We start from the raw sequence: 16,977 nt of genomic DNA on the forward strand, positions 1-16,977 counted from the left end.
TTGTGTCAGAACGAGGCATGCACCCTTTTATTTTTCTTTTTTAATGGGTAATGGCAGCATAAACTTTTCACCCCGCTTTCTCATGTGATCCGACTAAAACTGCAAACTGCATTCCACAGAAAACGCATGCGCCTTCCACCTGTGTGAATCTGTGTGTGTGTGTTTCCAAATTAATAGCAATAAGAGCGGTGGACTGTGGATTACATCTAGTTCAGACAATTATCTTTCTACCAGTCAATTCAAGGTCAGTTTTACAAACCCATTTACTTCCCGGCAAATATGCTTCAGTGAAGTGTGTCTGAATGAAAGCGCCATTTCAAAGATCTGAGTATACGTATGATATTTTGTTGCTGTTGTTCTTACCTCACGTTTTTTTGGTTAATTTTTGGCATTTGTAATTATCTGTGTCCTGTGTATTTTTCTGGAGTACCAGTAATGAAGAAGAAGCAGTGTTTATTGATTTTGTTGCTTTGCCTAATAACCCTGGCAAATGAATGAGGCCCAGTGTTAGAAAGATATTTTATAGGCAGTACGTGTGCATGTGTCTGTGCTTGTGTGTGCTCAGTCTTTAGCAGTGTGCCACATCTCAAGCCCCTTATTCTTGGATAATTGTGCTGCAAGTCCTCAAGCTCCCCTTTAGCCTGAAAACCAAGCTCATTGCGGCCCCCAAAGAGCCCCCCTACACGGCAGAGGAAAAAAAAATCCCAAGTTGTCCTTGTGCATAAAAGTAGATTCTACTCTCCAACACCTTTTCAAATTAATATTTGTGATGGGCGCCATTCTGCCAGCCCCAGTTTCTGTTCCCCGCCTTTGTTCCTGCGTTTGATGTAATGGAGGCAAGGACAAAGAGGAGAGCAGGCAGAGTGTGTGAAAATGGTAGTTAAGTGGGCTTAAGGGTTCCTTCAGTACCTACTGAAAGGCCTGCACCCTGAATAGGACCCTCGCACTGCTAAGCTGTAGTGCAGTAAACAAGACAGGTCCAGCACAAAGGTGCGTCTCAAATGAGCACAGACACCCTCCTTCTCTTTTTCCTCACCCTGTCTCACCCTAACCTCCCACCCAACTCTGACATCTGGCCAATCCCAAGATCTGTCTGAGTCCTTAGTCATCCCCTCCCCTTTTATTCCCCCTCATTTTTCACACTCCTTCATATCTTTTCTCTTGTTCTTTAGTGTTTCTCTGCACTCTCTTTCTGGTATATGTGTGTTTGTATTTTGTTGTAGTGGTCCTGGCTGGAAAGCTTGCTCCCCCTAGCCAGTCTTGTCCCTAGTGCTTGGGCGGTTCGGCTCTTTTGTTTAGTTAATTGCAATGAGTATAATGTACTAGTCTCTCAGAGGTCCACGAAAGACAATTAGACAATCCCAAGAATTTAATGAGACACCACTAGCCCCAGTCCCCCCATCCTCTGCTTTGAGAAACACCCTGCTCTCCGTTGGCACTGACTGTGATGTAGTAAGGAGGGGGTTGTGATGCAGGTCTCCTCTCTGTGTCTGTTTGTGTGTTTACCAGATTGTTGGTCTGCCCATCAGAGAACTCACCAGAGAGAAAAGACCCAAGGAGATAAAATACAAAGAGAAAAAAAACAAAAACAAAACAAAATAAAGAGAGATTTTAATTTTACATTTATTTGGCACTTTTCCAGGCAGGCCTCTTACACTACGGGATTCTCTTGCTCGACAGGGAAGACTTCCCGGGAATATCTGTGTAATTATTAAGAGTGATTATCCTGTTCAGCCAGTGAAGGGACAGAGCACTTGACAGTGTCATCCCCAAAAGGAAGAGGGATGGCTGGAGGCCTGGGTGATGGACGAAACCCTGGGTGGCCTTTTTAAGGACTTCTCCCCACTTCTCTCTTTCATTATCAGTTGCTGTCTTTTTTTCTGTCTTTATTATTTCTCCCTTGGCATTCCCTTTCTCAGTCTTTCTATTTTTTTTGTTATTTTTTTTCTCCTGTAATACATTCCATCATCAAGACCTCTCTGAATCATACCAAGATAAATCCTGCCTTAAAACAGAGGAAATATCCATAAGTGATTCATTATATCCCTCTTCACCCCGCATTGAGATTAATTAATGATATTGCTCTACTATTGTCAAGTGCTTGTAATTCACCACCTTAAAACCTACCTTTGTACAATGTCAAGGAAAGAGGTTTTTTTTTCTTGTATTCCTTTTGTTTTCGTCTCCTCTCCTCCTTTCTTCTTCTCATTCTGTCATTCCTTTGCTTTTTTTTTCTCCGTCCCTGGCTAATCACGGTGTTACAACAAAAGACGGGGCTCCATTATTGCATGTGTCCATCCCAGAAGAAAGGAAATGAGAACGGGACAGAGGGTGGCCGTGCCCTGACACCGCACTATTAATCTTCCAGTAAAGCCTTGTCAGGCAGAAACGGACACAAATGGATCACTCCCATTAACTGGGAGAGTGTAGGTAAGGGCTTTAACAAGCGTTTACCAGAGTCCATTTTCTCACTAATGAAGAGGGGGAATACACGACCTCCCAGCCAAACCTGCCAGACCGCACTTAAAGGTCTGGATGGAGGAGAAAAAGAGGGAGGAAGAAGAGCCAGAAGACGATAGAAGAAGAGAAAATGTGAGCATGGATAAAAAAGCTGTGCTCTCAGTGTTGACATGTTGTATCAACCATGGTGAGAGGTTAAGGCTGGGGCTGTAGTGTAAAAAGCCTCTGCCACTGGACAGCCATATTCTTGTGACGAAGAGCAATGAGTTCTGTTTTTTTGGCTTTTATTTCAGCGCTGACTATGATGTGGAACTGTAATATTTAAATTGGGGAAAAAACAGTAGTGATTTGGAAATCAAATAAACCTTATATTTCCTTGACAATTTGATGCCACCGGCTCCTTTTGATAAAGCTGACACTGGGTAATCAAAAGACTCGAACAGTTGTTTAAAGGTAACAGAAGCACCCGATGGAACATATCACAACTAATTAGGTGAACTGAATGCATATTAGTATCATGAGTGGCTATCAAAAGAGCATGCTATCTGTACTTTGAAGTAAAGATAAAGAAATGCATGGGCAAATAGTTAGGTATAATGTTATGGACAGTGTTTCTTTATTTTAAATATTAGATTTTAGGCTGTTAGTCTTTATTATGATAGGAAAGCTGGGAGAAAGAGCCAAGGGAAGACAAGCAGTAAATTCACACGGGTCGCCCCCTCAACCCAGTGAGCTATATGGGCGCCCCAGGAATAATGTTTCTCAATGTGAATAATGTGGGGATTTCATCATTTACATTATCATTAAAAGATTTAGAGAGTATAGATAAGTTTCTACACAATCTACTACATCAATAACCAGGACTTTATTGTGGTTCTTTTTGTTCTTCAGATAGCGCTGCATTAAAAGCCGACACGTATCTTTAATGTGGGTTTAGAACCATTTTTAAACTACTGACAGTGAACGTATGCAACTTAAAATTGTATATGAAATGTATATTGTATACTGCAGCTCAGTTAAGTTGGACTAATGTAAAGTGGAAAACTGTCAGCTAAGTTTGAAATTCTTTCCACGTCCTCTAGGATAGAGAGGAGAGGAAGCTAGCTTGTTATCTGGGTACAGCCTTTTAGCAGCATCATATGCGTAAGCCTTGCTTATTTCAGTAAGACGTTGCCAAACTATAATATAAATATGATAAAGCAGGCCCTGCAGAATTGGACAGTATTTTTTCAAAGCTGCAGCAATCAGTCTCCTCAGTTTCCAAACACTTACAGTGTATCATTGAAAGAAAAGGTGTTGCAACACACTGGTAAACATACCCCGGCTGTATTTTATTCCTCACATTAGATTCTGAATTTAAATATATTTAGTCTTTGCTGTTTCTTTTTTTTATTACCTGTGATAGATATTTACACTTAGGGGCACAAAGTTGCCGCATTCTTCAACGCCTTAATTTTGGGAGGTCAGAGGGCCAGAACTGTAGGTATTATTTCATACCTTAAGGAATTTGCATTTATGTGCAATGTTTAAAACATGTGTCTGACACCCTCTGGAGCTTTCATGTCTAAGGACGGAGCTCCATCCATACAGCCCTGAAACCTGCTGGCACGGTGGCACGGCTCTCTGGGATGTCTCAGCATCACAATGGCGCTTCCACAAGCGCGTGTGCGGTTTCGTATGAGTGTGTGTGTATATGTGTGCCGGGTGTGGGTAGTATCTGTATGTGTGAGGACTTGCATGTTGAATTTCAAATGCATGATGTCCCTTTTCCCTTGACACGAGTTGGATGGGCAAGTGATGCTTTTTGAAAAGCCACATGATAATAAGAGATGTGCTGGAAATATATCAAGGATCAAGCTGCGGTGGCACAGTGTAATTCATCACCGCCCCTCCAGATGTCAAACTGTTTTAGTTTAAGTCAGCGAACATGCAAACAGATAATTAAATAATCACACAATTCCAGTAGCACAAAGTATCTGTTTCTAATTTATTTTTATTTATTTATCCACTGTGGTTCTCCCTGAAGCAGAGCTCATGATGAAGCCCCACGTCGGCATGAGAGCCATGTATAAAACCCTCTAGATGGATTAGTTGTCTATCAGATTGTTAAGGCTCGCTTGATAAATGCATTTAGTTGCTGTTTTCCTTTGTGTCAGGTAGCTGTTAACAAGGACACAAGTTTCCCGGACCACAGCCAGATCAGTGGAACTAGTGTCATTAAGAGATATGGTGACATGCTGACCTCTGTGATACTAGAAAGTGAGGAAGAGAGGGAGAGGAAGAGAGGCACAGCCAGGCCCGTTTGTCTGTTATCAGTGGCTTTGTGTTCCACGGGCTCCCAGGGGAAAGCATGAGACGAAAGGGAAGACTTCACCTTCCTCCTCCCAGACACCACTCCGCCCCGTCTTTCCTAGCACTCTCGCTCTCTGCAGCAGCCATCCCCTTCTGCCCCCCACACCCCAAACATTTTTAATTATATCTTCTCCCAAGTATTGCGGCTCAGTAACCAAGGAGCTGACATTGATGCATGTGCTGATAAATCCGCAAACACTGGAAACAAGATTAACAAAGATTTTGAGGAAAGGGTGACAGCTAATTTTGCGCAATGGTCGGTGCCTCATTCAAGAGTGATGTTTTTGATAGCGCAAGCCACGCCTGAGAATTCATGCTTGACGCAGGGAAGGGGGACTCAAACATAGTGTGAAGAGTTCCACGGCATTTGCACTTTTTAAATTCTTCCTTTCTTCTTTCCTTTCTCGTTCACTCTGGTTGTTTGTCCCAGTCTTTCATCGCACCTACTGAGCGTGGTGATTCCTAACCTTCGCTTTACAGATTCATGCTCAGCGTAATAGGTTGACTGATTTTGTGGTTGAAGATCTAACTAGCCTGATAAAGACATGGCCACAGCAATAACTTTAGAAAAGACAGTAGATTTGTGTTTGTTTGGGGGGTTTTTGTGGTCATTTTGTGGGTATTTACTGTATTCATGTGTATGTTTGTGTGTGTGTGTGTGTGTGTGTGTGTGTGTGTGTGTGTGTGTGCGCGCGCGTCCCTTCCTAATCAGTGTGATCTAATCAGCAGTGTGAATTGTGGAATCGGTGACATGCCACTCCAGGCCCATGGTCCTTTCTCTGAACTGACTCTCAACACGCTGAGACACCGATACATACTCCTCTGAGAAAGATATCAGTCTGCCTCATCACCTATACGTGTACACACACACACATACACGTGCGGGCACACACATGCGCGCACACACACGCACTAGGAAAAAGGACGAGATAACAATCATACTTCGACAGCTGATTTCTTATTTTCTCATCGAGGAAGGCACATCGCTCTACCTCCTTCTTTTCTCTTTCTTCTCTCTGCAGCCAATTTCAGGTCTATACAGTAGAAACATTTTGCAGATTTCTTTTGTTCTTTTTTCATGGCTCTTCCCTTTTTTCCACCTCTTCATGTGATGTCTCCCTTCTCAGAATCGCCTCCCCTGTCTTCATCTGTAGGCAGCTGACAGCTTCTTTCACTTTTCTTTGTCAATTTCTCCCCTCTCTCACTCTCTTTCTCTCACTCTCACCGTCTCCCTAGCTCTCTTTTTCATCTGCCCACCCCCCCTACCCCCCATCTGCTTTCGCTTTTGTTTGCCTAGCCCCTATCCCGTCCCAACTTAAAGATGAGGAATGTGGTGTGACCCTGACCTCCATCGGCCCTGTAACCACCTCCGACCCCTTCAGGTGACCTTCGGTCACTGTTTTGACAGCTTGATTAATTACCCAGTGTTATGATTTATGAGAAAAGCTGTATGTAAAAATAATAGACAACAGGTGGTCTTAAAAAAAAAAAAGTAGTAGAATTGAAAGGGCTTCTAGTAAGGATTGTGGCGGTGGTGGGGTTGAGGGTGGTCTGTGTGTGAGAAAGCTCTGAGGCGAAAGGGGATTTTTTTGATTTTCTATAGTTAATTGCTTTCAACCGCTTTTGAAGGTTGCGTCAGGTTAATGTATGGTTTACTTTGTTACCACAGCATGTATATCTCCGTGTGTATTTGGCTGTGTGGTGAGAGGATGACGGGGATTGCGTAGCTCCATGTGTGTGCTCTGAAGCATAAACCCTGCCATGTGGTAATGACACCATGGAAAATGTGCTGGAACACAGATATAGATGCATACACACACACGCACGCTCACAGATATGCTATATTCTCTGCAACCGCTTTTCTAGGTTACATGCTGTGAAAATAAGCAGAGTAAATGGCAGGACAGGCCAGCCATAGTGTTTACCCTTCACACTTCAAATACAGCTTGTGATTGGCTGTAGCGACCTCCCGTGACTCCTGGACCTGTGGTGCAGCTCCACTTAGAGAGAGGTCAGACTTTTGAGCGGTTGGAGTGTGTCACTATAGTTGTGGGTCCGTGTGCTAATACTGTGGCCTTTATTGCTGATGGGTACTCTGTTATAATCCACGGCGTACAATATCACTGCAAATAGAAATGAATATTTTACACATATAGAACTGAAAATTTAATCTCATGAAAGGTCACACTTAACATGAAATATCTAACACAGCTCACATAGCAACATCGCCAGGACCACCAGTTCTCACTGCAGCTCTTCTTTGGCCTTTTACTAGATCACAGTAAAAGTCCAGGGGTGTTGGGAATGTTCTCTGACCTTTGACCCACCGAGATCATAGTGGTTCTGTGATGTTCAGTGAGATTGCTATTAGTAAGTCTTACACTGCTGATTATTGGTATGTGACACCTAGTGAAGGACTCTTACACATTTTTTCAACACCGCTGATCAGTCAAAATCTGAACTTAGGGTAGAATATTTTGCTGCTACATGATTTGCATGTGACTCTGATAAGGATAAAGGGGAAGAGTATAGTTGGATGGATGATTTGGATGTGTTTGTGTAAAGGCTGTGTGCCTAGGTCTGTGTATGTGCATGCGTGCATACATGTGTCTAAAATGTTTAGATCTGTCCTGCCATTGACCCCAGCTGGCTCAGTCTGTACATATGGCCATGCGTCTCGCACCCACTGCGTGTGTTCATGTATCAACTACCTGTCCAGATGGTAAAGTAGAAACATTCACTGACAGTGCGTGTCTTTTGGAATTCACATGGCTGGGGAATTTCTTTACTTTAGTTAAACTGAAAGACAGAAATTGATGTTTCATTGTAATTGCAGATTGTTGGGGTTGTTTTTTGTACTTTTTATAAACATCAGGATTATAAACATCTCTTTTTAATTTGTCATTACATTCCTTCCTTTCTTACCCTATTGAACTCAAGCTTTGGCTTTCTTCTTTTTATTGTTAGTGGCCTTCAGGACAATAACTTCAGGGTTGCTCCAGGGACACTTCCACTCCTCCTGTCTTCTCTTTTTGTAGCCTCACAGCTCTTCCCGCTCTCCTCACCTCCCCCCCTGATTTATACATTAAATAGTTAGGTGGGTGGAAAGGGAGGCACCTATCATTCCATGATCTATATCTCTCTGTGCCCTCATTAAAAATACATGTGTATGCTTAGGGGAGACAATATAGAATATATAAATCAAAATGCTAACAGCATCAGAGTAAGCCTGCTGTATTTATTTCCCCATAGCTTTCCCTCTGCGGGTTGAGGACTCTTCCTGCTTACTGTATTTTCTTTTCAGTGGCAAACACATGTGTGTTGGTCTAATATTAACGGATTCTGGAAATATTAATTTCTGTTGCAGCTGGTTTAACATTTAAAGTAGCAGAGATTGCAAAAACTCTTTTTGTTATTATAGATCAGTGTCTTGACCAATGGCGTGCTCTTCTTTAAAGAAAGAAGAAGAAAAAAAAGGGAAAAAGTTGACAAATGACTTGTGTAACATTTACTTGCACAATCGATAGCTCTGACAATTTCCACCTGGACGGTGATTAATGCTACATCCACCCCCAATCTAGCAACCCCCACCCCCAACTCTACACCTCCTTCTGCATGTCGTGCTGAGAGCAGATGAAGCAGGCCTGTGAAATCTGTGTGTGTGTGTTTTATGTGTCAGAGTTTCTGCCTAGCCATTCTGATGTTTGATCAACCATTGAGCATGGATATTGGCTGGATAAATTCAGATTGAGTGTGGTAAATAACCGACACATAAACTGGCTTTTCAGCGAGTGAGTTACCCAACAGTTTCTGCGTGTTTTTATATCTGTTCTTTCACAAAGGTGCTGAAAATAGTCGGGTCGGGAGGAACGAGACAGGAAGAGTGAAACGGAGAGAAAGAAATGTAAATTTGAGCATAAAAAGAAGCAAAGGCATGAGGGATCAGAAGCTGCACTATTCTCTTCACTTCCTCCACCCCACTGCTCCACTTTGAACTCATTTATAAATATTCAACTCCACATATAAACAATATCCAAATGAACCCAGACATCCAAGCCAAGGTTAAAAACCCTGCTGCTTATTACAGACACAACTACTTGACTAGCTCAAAAGGTTAGCTTCTTATTCTGACCTAAACTATTTGTGCTCATTAAGATCAAGAAAAAGATAATCATTACCACAGACTTATTTACTTTGGCTGAATTAGTGTACGACTACATTAGCAGAAGCGAGTCTTTGAACTTGAAGTGAAAAGTTGAATTTAGGGAAACTTAATTAAATGTGTACTCTTTTTATGAGAGGAGAAACCCATGCAGTAGGTGATTTGTTCAAAATTAACTCGGGAGGGCAGATGGTGAGATGAAGCTCCAGTTTGTCTTACTTTTTCTGTACACATTTATGTGTGCTGTTCACTTGATTTCTTAAACATGCAAGGATGTGGGCTTAAACAGATGATCTAAGAAGAAGCAAGTCAAACACTAAATCATATTTATTTCTTGTAATTTAGGCAACTGCATTTAGGTCAATGACAACTTGACAACCTATGATGCATTTTTTTCTACTACCTTTCTGCTTGGCCTTTTTAAGAAAGACCCTATAAAATAATATTTAAGGACATTAGGTCTCCCCAGCAAACGCTTACATGACCGTCTGGTTATCTCGTCTAATCAAGAGCTTGATTGATTTCGGCTGACAAGCTGATGACAATCCCGTCTCATCCCCTCTCACATCCCCTCTAAGATCCACATGTTTTCATAGCCCCTGTGGTACAGTAAGTACTCTCCCACCCTTCTGTTCTCAGAAAAAAACTATAGCTGTGTGGTTTGTGGGTATGGGGAGGGGTGGGCTGGGGGTCTCAGACGGGTGCTGTGTTAAATGAGAAAGGGGCACCGTGACTTAATCTGACAGTACTGTGCGAAGTGTGTGGTATCTCGACCTCAGGGAGAGGGGGAGCGGGAAAAGCGAGAGAGAAAAAAAACAGGGGGATCCAATGGATAAAGAGGCCCTGCATGCAAAGCTTGTGCACGTAGAGACTGAGACAAGGTCACGCAGAGCAGGGTGGCCCTGACAGAGAGGTAGAGCAAACGACTGCGTACTTGTTATTACCATCTCGCTCAGCTGCTGTGTACCTCTTCATTGAGAAACTGTTCATTTTTCTCTGTCTTCATCCTTCCAAAAAGCTGTGTTTGTCAGCCACTCCAGCCGCTAGTAAGTGAAATGTGAACGGATTGTGGTACCAAAGCTTTGCTTATGCTTATTTTCCAACTTATCCTTTCACCTCAGTCAGCCTGTTACGCTCAAACCTGACTGTGTCCTGCAGTCATCCCTCCCCTTGTTCTCATCTTATTGGGTATGCCACGCTGGTTGACCCTTTCCCTCTTGTCAGTCAAGCCACAGTAGCGAATCGGGGGGCTGCATATTGCTGGAACAAGGAAGTGGAGAGAAGGCTGTTGAGCCACTTGATTGTAAGAGCCCTGATCCTAACAGCCACCTGACAGAAAACTAATAATGTAAGCTGCCTAAGGGCCAATTTCACTGGACACCGTAGATTGCAGACTAATTCTTGAGATGTAAATTGCATGCACACGCACACATCAATGCATTAATATACAAGTGCAACAGGAAGAAGAACATTTATTTGCTCCTGTTCACCAAACAATACACCTACAACACATAGACCCTCCAATTCACACAACTATACCATCCACTTTCCCTCACTGCATGCACCCGTGACCGCTATCAGCCATGCTTTGTACCTGTCAAGTGCTGTCCTTTTCCTTGTGCCCAGAGCCCTGCTCACTACATGAGAGCTCTCACATCAAAGCTTCGTGGAGCCCCACACGCACAGATGAAACACCCTCTCATTCCAGCCGCCTCTGTCCCCGCTCCTGCACATTAGACACATTTCATTTCATTACAACGCCACTGGAAAAATAGAGGTGCCGCTGTCTTAAAGGGACACCTTATTTACTCTCACTCGCGCTCGCCCACATGTCGACACGCACGCACGCACACACACAAACACACACACAAACACTATCCACTTTCTTTTTAAATAATATGACTAGAGGGAAAGAGTGGACAGGAGGCACAACTATTTTTCTATAGAGCCATCATAAGATGTTATTGGATAATATTTCATCAGAAATTACAATCACATCCTCTATATACATATATATATATATATATAAATATGTATGTATATTTTATATTATTATTACTTATTCTTAATACCTTGCACACGAAAGGGAGTGTTTGCATTTAAAGCGGTTTACATTGCTTTGTTTGATGAGATGATGGAGGTTTCATCATGATGATGAGACGAGCCCTGGTTTCCGTAGCAGCGGCAGCCTTTGTTGTGCTATCTGGTGCGGGACAGGCCGACAAAGGAGAGCTAAGGAGCATCCAGAGTGAGGTGATGGGGTCGGGGTGCCCCCCCTCTCACAGGGGTCGGGGTGATCCTCTTGACCGCTGGCCCCAGGGCAGGGGCTCAGTGTGGTGGTGGCACAGGGGCACCTGCGGGGCATGGGAAGAGACTTAGGCTGCATACTACAGCAGAAAGAGAAGACTGACCGAATTCTAGAGGAGCGTACGAGTCTCTGTCTGTTTTCTTCGAGACAGTGTGTGCTCGTGTAGGACAAAGGGAGTGACCTAGTGTTAGCAATGTGTGTGAGAGAGATTTAGTGATAAAAAGGCAGGGTGACCCAAGGTTTGGCAATGTGCATTTGTGTAAGATTCACACTTTGACAGCACATCACAATACAAAGATCACTTTTTCCACGGCCGGGTGGTGTGTGAATGATGGGGAGTAGTCGGACTTAGCGGTAGCTGAGAAGCTGCGAAAAGACAGAATGACATATCTCCATATATTTGGTTTTCACAAAAAAAGCCGCACACATTTGGATGATAAACAGCTTCTTATGAGAAACTAATTCTGTGATACGTGAGGACATCATTGATACTCTGCTTTTTAATTTGAATACCCTATTTTTCTTACAAAACATGTATTTTCTAGGGAAGTGAATTTAGTATATCCAGTCATAGTAATTAGTTGTAGGAGGAAGTTACAAATATTTCACATAAGGAAAAAAAGTACAATCGAACCTAAAATTAATTCTATTAAAGTAAAATAAGCACAAAAAAATCCAGTTGTTCTCTTCACCCGCAGAGCTCAGAGTCATATATTTTCTTGATGGAGACAACAATAAGAGGAGGAAGTGACTGGACAGGGAAAGCACTGTTGCCGTGACATCAAAGCAGACCTCTTAGTGTTCAAATGAATGATGGTTTCCGACATAGAGGTGAACTCGGCGGCCCAGCTCCTCCAGACTAAGAACGCCAACGACACTGGTCGCCTTTACAGCAATGTTCTTCTGGGTGACTGGCCAACTGAAAGGGGGTTAGTAATGTTAGGTTGGGTAGGTGTTGCTACCTCTCCAAAGCAAAGGCTACAGGGCACTTGGGGTTACCATAAGGACACTAAAGGCTCAGAACTGGGCTACTTGAGGTTGACATTTGTGTGTTTAAGTCTGGGGAGCATTATTGACCAGTAAGAGTTGGGGTAAGAGCACTGAAGGCTGAAAAGGGTTATAAGCCATAGGGCTACCATTAGAACACGTGCACCACTGTTGCTAAACCATTAACTTTTGGCCTTGTGAACTGGGATTTAGCTAAGAGAAAAATGGGCAGCCCCGTTGGACTCATGTTGTTTTATAGACTTTATATGTGAAAAGCACATTTTACAAATGTTTCATATCTTTCAGTCTAGATTTGTATTCTTCTCCTCCAGCCATGTTAGACTTTATAAGAGACACCTGTTAACCATCATCCAATCTAATCCAATAACACTGCCATAAATTTTAAGTTTACAGAGCTTGCACATTCTCGGTTGTATTTTAAAGATGATAATATGATAAAGATTGATCTTTTTATTTCATGTATATTATTCAGATTCTATTAGATGATTTTGATGTACTGCAGTGTATTACCCTGAAAATTGTTCATAATATAATTAGTATTAGTTTTTAGTAATGAAATTGTTCCCATACGCTGAACTGGTCTTGTCAGTTATTTTATCAGACTACCACCAGTGGGCAGTGGCACAAAGCTGGTGTCTATCGGCCTAGAGTACATCTCTCTGTTTCTCCTTCCTTCTCTGTCTATTTCGGTCTTATCGTTTTATAATCCATCTGTATATCTCTCTGTCTTCACTGCTCTCTTTTACCCTCACCCGCTTCTGTTGTTTTTTTCATCTGGTAATTCATCTGTTTGAATGTGTTCTGGTGTGTCTAAACTTCTTGCGTGCAGATGTCTCTGTGATGTCTGAAGCCTAAATTTAATCTTACTGATAGAAACTCATTTATTACCTCTTAAACTTTACTTATGTAGTACATGCATATACACACACATAGAAAGTGTTTAAATACAGATTTTAAAGCATCATCTATATATTTTTTTAATATAAACCACTTCCTACATTAATGTCAGACTTGTTATGCCTTGTAGTAAAAAGCAAAACTGAACTGAAGTATGTACCATAGAAGAAAATTTATGTTTAGCACAAATTAAATTTTCTAAATATATTTACTGTGGTGTTTAAAATGTAAAAGCTAATAAGTTAAAAAAAAAATGTACATACATAACATATAATAATTAATTATTTAGTAATGTCTGGCTTTCTTCACACAATGTTTTTTCTATTAAAAATATGTATAGAAGAGAAGAACCTTGTCTGAATTTGAATAAGAGTGAGCGTAAGATTAATTTTAATAATCAGAAGACGTGAGAAAGTGTCAGTCGCCATTGTCAACACATGGTAAGTGCTAAGGGAAAGGGTGTGTGGCAGGTTTGATGTCAATATGCACAGGGGGGACACACACATGCTGCGTCAACAAAAGACATGCACATTGCAATAACACTTATTAAGGAATAGACGACATGTCGCTGTGAGGAGGCAGTGTGTGTGACGGCGATTTGTGGGGAAGCCCGGTGAAGTTGCCTCTCTTAGAACTCCTAAAGGTCTTTTTGTCACACACATATCTTTCGTGTTCCAGAGTTTAGTGTTCATGTCTGTATTAGTGTGCAGTTGGAAAGTCCTGCACCCATAAGTTTAAGCCTTGGGGTGTGTGTGTGTGTGTGTGGTGTGTGTGTGTGTGTGTGTGTGTGTGTGTGTGTGTGTGTGTGTGTGTGTGTGTGTTCACAATGGGGGTTGTGTGTGAAAAGCCAGCCCAAAGTGAAACAGGAATCCATCCATTTCCTGCTTTAGTTTCAGAGTGCTTAGGACAATAAACACAGTTAATTAAAATGGCTTCAAAGTTGAAGAAGTCACTAGGCTACAAAAAAAAACTTCCTTTCCTCTACAGTGTGCATATAGCAGCACATCCCTTCTGTTATTCTCTTTTTTAATAACCACATAGGCTCTTTCTTCCCCTTTTCCCAGTCTTTTTAAGCCCTTACTATTGTGGCATTTTATGTAAATCAAATATTTTCTTTTCACGTGACAACCATAATTCTTTCTTAAGGTTTTTTTCGTAATGCAACTTTTATCTGTGGTGCTGCCTGCAGAAGTTTCAAGCCATATTTACATTTGTAGCTAACCCTTTCACTGAGTGATGATAGGATCGATTGGGTTTGATATTAAGTGACACATGGCCTTTGGAGTCACTAAATGCTACTCACTTACTGAAACCACCATCACTGAATTCCAATCCCCTAGTTACTCCTCAGGCTTGTCCCTGCAGTGACATTCTCTCCTCTATCTCCTTCGCTGCCATTTCTTTCAGTCTGGATTTGCATCTTTTCACCGAGTCATGTCACAATCTGTGTCTTTTAAGTGTCGTGTTGGTATTATTTGCTCATAAAGATCCACTGCTGGGCTCTTTGTTAAAGACTACGAACCACTACCAGACCAAGATTACACAGAAATGTTTGTGAGCTTCTTTTTCTTGTAGTTTTACTCTGCATTGTTACATTTATATTGCTGTTTACTTACCTAGTCGGTCTGACAAGGGGACTATCAGATTTTTCTCAAAGAAAAAAAGAAAAGAAAAGAAACATGTTCTAAAAAGCAATAAATTCTCATCACTTTTTAATTCAGTTCATAATTGTATCATGGAGACAAAACAAAACTAAATAACCGAAACACCTCAACATATTGGAAACTAAAAATCTGGAAATTAAACTAAGAAAAAAGAGGAAACAAAAATCTACACCCTTATCACACATATGTTTCTGTCTATACACATCTATAAAGATGCATCTATTTATTGATATATTATAGAAATAAATGCAGATTAAAGGTTATCGCCTCTATTTGTATTTCTATTTTTTCTTTTACAAATATTTTATTTTCAAAAGGTTTACGTAAATCGGAAATAGTCAAATACCATATAGTTATAGTGTTAACGGATAAAATATCCAACACTTTTAACACTTTAAGGTCACTATCTGTCGATGCTCGTGCCTTGGATTTAACCCACAAATGTATGTTTCCTATTTGTTTTAGGAGGGCTATGGCGTGATGGTGCTCAACCCCAATGAGAACTATTTGGAAGTGGAAAAATCGACAAAGTCTCCCCTGCCCTCTCCGACGGAGACCTCCGACGAACCCGCTGAAAAGAGGGAGCGCAAAGACGATAAAGAGGGCAAAAAGAAGAAGGAATTTTATGAGAAATACCGTAACCCACAAAGAGAGACTGAGACAGAACGGATTCCTATACGAGTAAGTCCGAAAGAGGAGGCGATGAAGGTATGGAGAGAGGAAAGAGAAGAAAGAAAAGGATGGCAGGAAGGAAGTGTTTGCAGAGCCAGTGCTGGAGGAAAAGATGATAGATGTTGATGAAAAGTAGACTTGATGGTGGAGGTGGACAGAGTGACAGTTCTAGGGTCGTAGGAGGAGGTAGGAGGCAAGACATAGGTGAGAAAATGGATTGGAGGAATTTGGCTAAGTTTCGAAAGACAAATGTGGCAAGGAGGAGCGGGGAGGAGGAAGCTAGCTAAGGAAGTGAGGGAAGGATATGTTAGGTAACAAGGGATGAAGGGAGGATGGAAGGCAGAGGGAGAAAGAGAGGCTCTTGTGTGGTCAGCCTGTGTGTGAAGAGGTTGGCTGTTCTCCAGTCGCCTCTCAGTGAGCAAGTGTTAACCACATGGCTACCTCCCTTTCTCCTTCTTCCTCCCCCTCTTCCCCTCACTTTTTTTCCCCCTCTCAGATGGTGGGCTGGTCAGTGCAGCTCTGGCCCTTCACTCTTGTTGACCGCTGGGATTATTATCTCCCTAACACACACTGTGCAAACACACTGCAACATTCTTATCGTGCAACACTGACTGTGCACCCCTTAATCATACACATACGCATATGCATACACATACAAATACACATAAACACACACATGCTCATATGCAGCACTCGAGGCGCCTAGCTTGGCCAGTTTACCTTGTGGTCAAACAAAAGAAGTGACCCATTGCATAAACCTTCTGATGTCTTCTGTTTGACCCCTGCCGACAAATTTAATATTCATTGGCCACTTGAACAGGGTCCAGCCCAATTATCTTTTTCTTTTTTTTAATTTGTCATTATGTAAAATCTTAAAAATTAAGGTCATACTCCATGGCTGGGTCTCATATAGGCAAAGCGCCCTCAATGATTATATGAGTCTTCATTTGGTTGATGGCAGTAGCATCGCAGCAATGGATGTACATTTGTGTGTGTGGGTAGGTGTTTGTACATGTGTGTAAGTGTATGTGCATGTGTCTGCGTGTGAAAGACGTCACTCTCTGGTGTCTGACAAGAGTTAGGGCTGCTGTGGGACTAGCGGGCGGTGTGTGAGCTGTCATCACGGGCTTTTTTTCTCACCCCCCACCCTTCCAGCAGTACCTTTATACACGCTCTAATAAGGTATAATTAGCTGCTGTCCTCTCTTACTCTATCAGACTTTGCATGTGTGCTGCTTTCCTCATCATACAAGCGATGAACTCACTCACTGACATGAAGATCTTTGTAAATGATCCATCGTGTCATTTCTAATAATGGTGCCAAACAAACCCGCATCTACTGTCAGCTCTATATTGATTTATTTTATAGCTGTATACCACATGTATCTGCTGAAGCTTGAATGATTTTCATATCATGAACTGATCTCTTGCTTTCTCCATTTCAATTTTTTTCTA

General features: G+C 41.9%; 1 protein-coding gene across 1 annotated transcript in view; it reads left to right on the forward strand.

Moving 5' to 3' along the window:
• arb2a (ARB2 cotranscriptional regulator A) overlaps positions 1-16,977 on the forward strand; it is a 158,115-nt gene that overhangs the window by 46,263 nt on the left and 94,875 nt on the right. Inside the window, exon 7 of the mRNA XM_003452666.2 lies at positions 15,317-15,532. Within this exon, the coding sequence (XP_003452714.1) occupies positions 15,317-15,532 (216 nt within the window). The remainder of the gene's footprint in view (positions 1-15,316; positions 15,533-16,977) is intronic.

The sequence above is a fragment of the Oreochromis niloticus genome, linkage group LG12 (assembly GCF_001858045.2).
Source record: "Oreochromis niloticus isolate F11D_XX linkage group LG12, O_niloticus_UMD_NMBU, whole genome shotgun sequence".
Lineage (NCBI taxonomy): Eukaryota > Metazoa > Chordata > Actinopteri > Cichliformes > Cichlidae > Oreochromis > Oreochromis niloticus.